This window comes from Anarrhichthys ocellatus, unplaced genomic scaffold (assembly GCF_004355925.1).
Source record: "Anarrhichthys ocellatus isolate YVR2014 unplaced genomic scaffold, GSC_Weel_1.0 scaffold38, whole genome shotgun sequence".
NCBI classification, from domain to species: domain Eukaryota; kingdom Metazoa; phylum Chordata; class Actinopteri; order Perciformes; family Anarhichadidae; genus Anarrhichthys; species Anarrhichthys ocellatus.
This window is the reverse complement of record NW_022280068.1, coordinates 2,277,233-2,283,979: the sequence shown is the minus strand read 5'-3', so window position 1 is coordinate 2,283,979 and position 6,747 is coordinate 2,277,233. Positions and strand designations below refer to the sequence as shown.

General features: G+C 38.4%; 1 protein-coding gene across 1 annotated transcript in view; it reads right to left on the bottom strand.

Moving 5' to 3' along the window:
* Positions 1-531: 531 nt before the first annotated feature.
* LOC116394203 (teneurin-3-like) overlaps positions 532-6,747 on the bottom strand; it is an 8,455-nt gene continuing 2,239 nt past the window's right edge. The window contains exon 3 of the mRNA XM_031867107.1: positions 532-3,797. Coding sequence (XP_031722967.1) covers positions 3,439-3,797 — 359 coding nt within the window. The 3' untranslated portion in view covers positions 532-3,438. The remainder of the gene's footprint in view (positions 3,798-6,747) is intronic.

The window sequence follows — 6,747 nt, the reverse complement described above, 5'->3', positions numbered from 1 at the left end:
CATCTTGTTTTTTGCGACAGAGCTGACACGAAAGGGTAGAGCTAATTACAACTAAACGCTGAATAAACTTAAACCTTATTATAATCCTCATTTACATTAGCTACATATATGAAATATTTTACCCATCCTTAGCATATTAGGAGCAGTGGGCTGCTGTGAAGTGCCCGAGGAGCGATTCGGGGTTCAAGGGGTTTTTGGGCTCAAGGACACTTTGGTACAGGACACGTTGCAGCCAGGGATCAAACCGCCGTCCTTGTGGTTACCAGACAGCCCCCTCTACCCTATGAGCCACGGCCGCCATGTTTTTAAGCGACCGCAATGTTACAATTAACTGTCAAGAAGTGAAAACATACTGTGAAAGGGTTAAAGTTCTGAGATGAAAACACAGACAACCCCCAGATCTGATTAGGTCATGGTAGCAACCTGTCAATCACAAGGTAGCCACGCCCAGAAGCATACCCTGCTTTATTATCTGTTTTAATTCTAAATGGACCATCATTTACTAAATGAACATCATGCTGTATTGAAGAAGACATCTAAGACCATAAACTCATGTTCACATAGTTTACTGAGGTCATAAATCAAGTGAGAAGTAGAGTCATCCAACCTTAAATGAGCCTGAACAGAGCTGCCAGCAGGTGGCTGGCAGTCATGACTCACAAACTTGGTTTGGGTCTTGAGGAGTTGTAACATTGATTCACTCACAAATAAACTAGGCACAAACTGTACTGCTACATTCACAGCTATCACTGATACCTTCATACTCCCCACCACGCTCTCTCTCTCTCTCTCTCTCTCTCTCTGTCTCTCTCTCTCTCTCTCTCTCTCTCTCTCTCTCTCTCTCTCTCTCTCTCTCTCTCAGACACTCACTAACGTTATGTCAGTACACTGGCGGAAACCCTGACAGAGTGTGTTAGCAGACCACACAGCCGACAACCTCACAGCTAAACGTATGTGATGGAGACTTACTAGGGAAGTTTTTTGTATTTGTCTACAACAATACATGCAACATATTGGCTGCTAAGTCTCTGGCTGCTAAACATCAATAACATAACAAACATTTCCATCTGAAGTCCTGATGCCCATACTAGCAGTAGTGATGTGTGGTATAGTCTCTGGGTTTGTGTTTGACCAATCAGGGAAATTCAGTCCTTCAAACTTCAGCCTGATAGTTCCCCGGCCATCACAGAGCACTGAACTAAAGCGGCAAACTCTAAGGTTCCTGGAAAAGTCTTTGCAGTGGAAAGAGGCCAAGATAGCAACTTTGTTGATGAGCAATTCTATTCTGACTGATAGTGCTCGCGTAGATGTGAGGTTCTGGTAATGCCTATAGCAATGGCCTCCAGCTGGTGATTTAACGATTAACTATGGTCCATTCATGTAAAGTCATTTTTTTAACCAAAGAACAGTATTTCTTTCTAGCACAATGTAATTCTGCTTTTGCCCAATACAGACCCACCAATTTCTTACTTTGAGAACGCATACACAGCGAGGTGCAGACCAGTATGAGCTCCAATGCCCTCAACAATAGAACAAGTGGCCTAACTCTTCTCCAGTCCTGAATGCTTTATCCACCAACCTGGACTAGCTTGCCGTCATCAGGGTTAATCCCTACTCCAATAATGACGAGCCACCGCTATCCCCACTGAAGGAACCAGTCTAAACCACAAGGGACCATGTGTTAGCAATTGACCACTTCAACTCCACACTTACGCACACCCGAAAAAATGAGAGCTAGCACACCCACACACACACACACACACACCTGCATTTTAAAGAGTCAATTAGCCTTTGAAAACTTGACGACTACTCACTTTTAGAGATTGGAAGTGTATCCTCCAGAGCACTGACATCCACAGCATAATGCCATTTAATAAAAACATTATCAAACTTAATATAGGAAATATAGCGACTCAGCACTTTATCTCACTGTTAATTACAACACCACATCTCTTAATGAAAACCCACTGAGTGTGTGTGTTTGTCTAGCTTAATGGAAATACAGCGGATTTGTGTGTGTGTGTGTGTGTGTGTGTGTGTGTGTGTGTGTGTGTGAGCGTCTAAAATCAAAAACAAGTCCTTTATTAAGTATGAAATTCACACCTGTTAAGGAAAATTACCTTGGGGATCTACACTTGCACACATAAAAACACACACACCATGCAGACAAAGAAGTACTTTACAAAGATATTTGCACACATTTCCTTGCTTAGATCAATGTGATGCACACAAACACACACACATGCAAACAGAAGGTCAAAAAAAAAAAATAAAAAAATGCCGGCTCAGCTAAGTTGTGATCATTAATTCAATTAATTAGCAGGAGATTGTTTCATGTTTTGCTGCCTCCCCCAATTCCCTCCACTAAAAAGGACACTGAGTCGGGGTGTACATCAACAGTTCGTATCAATATGAGAGATTTAATTCCATGATGTTTGAAACAATAATGGCTATTCACTGACTAATGGGCTATATTATATATTATATGCCGGGTTCAATGTCTAAAAAAATACTCCTAGAGTACTTTTTGTTCTTAAGAACAGAATTGATTAGTGTGCTTTAAAATGTGCTTCCAATTCACCAATGCACACACACACACACACACACACACACACACACACACACACACACAAACTGATTGTCTGCCCTTCGGGACCAACTTGTGGTTCAGTGTCTTGCTCAAGGACACTCCACTATGTGGGGAGGAAGAGTCAGGGATCAAACCCCCAACTCTGCAATTAGTGGACAACCCACTCTACCTCCTGAGCCACTGCTGCCCCAAACACAAAGGAATACAATAGAAAAAATATAGACTCATGATAATATGTTTGTGGATAGATAGATAGATAGATAGATAGATAGAAGCTGGCACTGGAACATACTGCAATGAACTGTTTTGACCAACACTGAAATCATTAAAGCAAGAGCTCTATGATCAGAACATGCAGTACATCAATGATTATTTTTGCTTCCAATATTCTCAATATTTGTACAATTGTTCAAATGTTCCCTCAGTAACAAAACAGTGGCATTAACTAACACTGCTGTAGAGATTCAGCGAGAGCAGAATATTCCCCCTCACAAACACACACACCACAACCTGCACACTCGCAGCAGCACATGGAAGTTCCATCTCATGGCTGGTTTCTCTTTTTGTTAGAAAACATGGAGGGCAGGATTTATCAGTAATTGTACCAAGTGAAACATCTAATTTGTCTCATTAAATAAAGGAGAGTATGCACCAGTCCTGTCAAAAATGAGCATAATTCACTGTCATATATGCATACTACCGAAGGACCATGATCAAGGCTGAAAGAAATTGAAATCTATCAGGCTGCCTAAATATAAAAGTGTTCCAGTGTGTACCTGAGAGGAAGCTGTCAGTTAATAATGCCCTAATATGTATATTGTACCACTCTTCGGTTGAAATAGCATCTATTAGGTGAGGAGTGGAGCGTAAAGAGGGAAAGAGAACCAGAAAGAGACAACAAGTTTCCATGCCGTCCTACCGTTGTCGCTGTCCGACTTGTTCTCATGCTCGGTGTCGGTAAGAGTCAGCACTGAGTTGGAGCGGCTGGACAGACAGGAACTCCTCCCTGACGATTTACCCAGACCCCCACGACCCCACAGCCGCATGGCGCGCTCTGGTGACATCACAGCCTGACTGTCGGTGTCTATGTCCTGGGCCGTGCCAACTGAGAAGCCGCGGTGTGGGAGGCCCATCTCGGAGCAGAAGGCCAGGCCACGACGCGAAGGTGGCTCGCAGATTCCCAGCTGACGAAGACTGAAATGCTGACCTGAAGGAGAAACAGATGGAGATTTTAAAACTGTGAAAATGACATTTGAATATATTATTATACATACTGGTGACTAAAAGTGGCTGTTTCAGTTATGGCTAATTACTATAGATATTATGTATGATATGTACTCATGTTTTATAGCAACTTGATTACAAAATAAAAATCTGAAATGTAATGGACATACGTACACCTAAAATTGTTCATTTAAATATGAAGGCAAGTTAATACTCCCTTAGATTCACCCTTTAACACAAATATTTCATTCACACATGAGATCACCTCATAAAAAACCTTTGAAAAAAAATGATTCTACATTGTTAAAATATATTTTGAAAAGGTTCTTGTCTCTTTTCATAGCTCATTTATACACAAAAGAGTTCATTGTCTGGCTCTAAATTAAGTAGTGAAAAAGGTCACGTCTTAATCATTCAACAAAAGATATACAATCTTCAAAAAAACACAAATCCTCATATTTGTGAAGCTGGAACCAGATCATATTTGGCATTTTTGCTTAATAAATTACTTAAATGAATCAATAAGCAAAATCGCTCTGAATGATTTTCTGTTGCTCCACTAATGTGTGTAACTAACTGTGTCATACATTGTTGACCCTTTGGCCTAACATCACAGTGTGTGATATGCAGCAGAGAAGTTTTACAAGAGAAGAGAGAAGGATCTCAATTAAGAAAGGAAATCACACTGACAGCAGCTGCTACATGTACAGAGAGGCTGACTCATGCAGCAGCGAAGACCAAAAGCCTTGACCCTGGTTATGGGGCTGAACTAACTGCAGCAATGCTTTTAGAAAGAGCTATAGTTTAAAATAAATCTCAAAACATTTTCAAAAGAAAATAGAAGCAGAAAGCCAGAAGACCAAGCAGACAGAGATGGTGAATACTTATTGACTCGATCCTTTAAATCCCATTTAGTCATTACAGGAGAAGAGACGGATTAGCAGAGTGATTTAAACTGTGAAGGTGGTGCAGCTCACAGTAGGATGTGCATCTTTAACACCACGCACTCCATCATTCATCAAAATATATGTGGTCTATATTGTAGCAATAATGACATTTCTATTTTTTATTGTTCTATTTTTATTTGATTCGTTATTGAAGAGTGGCACCAGAGCTAGTAGTGGAGAGCGGGTGGTTGTCCTGGCATATGCTGACAATGTTTTTGTAATAATAAAAATAATAAAAACATGAACAGGATATAATAAATAATAAACCTTCAGCTGCTGCAAAATGAAACGATAACAAAAGAGGATTTAGGATAAAAAGGAATTGAATGAATGAATTAAAATAAATGTAGGTGTAATGATAAGTTATAAAACCTGCTAAGACTGGAATGGAATGACAAGGATATAGAAATAAAACATGAACTATAGCAATCATAAAACTAGATTTAAAAAATACTTTTTTATCTTATCTAAACTGTTCTTCCTGGCAACTGTATTTCCTCTTAAAGAACAGACGTTAGAGAAAATAGATTACATTGCAATTGATTTTGTATAATCAATCAGGGAAGTCACAAGAATGAATTTACTGTACAAAATTAAAACAAGGCCCTGGTGCCACAGATCTGAGTTCAAAACTAAAGATAGCTTTCTGTAAAAATGATGCATCTGGTTTAAAAGGAAGGCGATGTGGATCAGTGAAGCCCTGAGATGGACCAAAGAAAAAAGGGCCGTACCATATTACAACCCTGTGTATCTCATCACTCATGTTACACATTATTGATTGGATGATGAATGATACTTCTTCCTTTTTAACATCTCAAATAATTATTATTATAAGTGTGAATCCCTCCACTATTCAAATAGTGGTTTCATGACAAGCCTCTGAATATGACAGAATTAATTGATGCTGGTTATTAATGGGAGGCCTTTATCTAATTTTCATCTACTTCCACAAAAATATGTATATTCATACACATGATAAACTATCATCCCAGGAACAAATGGGGAGTTGTTTATATGTTGTTTATGTGATGAAAGATACAAATACAAATGTCATTTGTCAAATCTATACACACACATATTCACACATATATATGAAAATATAATATAATTTACATATAAAATACTTGTTCGCATCATTATGGCATATCGTAATGAGGGAGGCTCAATGAATGCAGGGCTGTAGGCCTTTTTGTAATTACATCTCTCGCAACATTTTTTGTCACAGTTCCCCCCCAAAACAAAAGGAACAGTAATAATTGGTGTTTAAATAGGGTTCTCTTTCTTCCTTTAAAACAATGCTCCTTTAATAATGGAAAAAATGCAAACTGGGTAAAGTAGTTCATGAGTGGATTAAACATTAAGAATACTTTTTACATTAAATTGAATAAGTCAGCAGGAGTAACTCTTTCACATCAACTGGAAATAGGCTGAAATCTGATTCAAATAACACTCATAATAATCCTTTAAAATATAAATGAAAAGAAGACAAACAAATCATCTGTAAAATCTCAGTATGTGCCTCTTCATCTTTAATCAGCAAATGAAAAGGGAAATTATCAAAGCTTTCCATAATTAATGGCACAACACGAGATAACAAGTGCTGCCGTTCAATTAAAAGTTATATTAATTTTAAATGAGCTCCAATTAGGCCAGCAGTGAAAATGAAGTAGATAAGATGATTGAGTAATTATATTTTTTTCATTTCTCAAATATTGACGGTGTGTTAATTGGAGCTGGAGAAGAATGAGTGAGCTCTGTGGAGAAGCTTTTTTTTGTGTCACTTTCAGTGGTTCATTATACTGTAGCTTTTATCCCACATATATTTTTACGTACATCATTTCAACAGAACTCTCCACTCAACCATCTGACTTGCATCCATCCATACTTAAACCTTTAATGTGTTAAGAAACTTTCACAAATCTGTAAACTAATACAAAAACAAACACCAAGCAAATTAGGATTTGCACAGGATTGATAATACCCCCC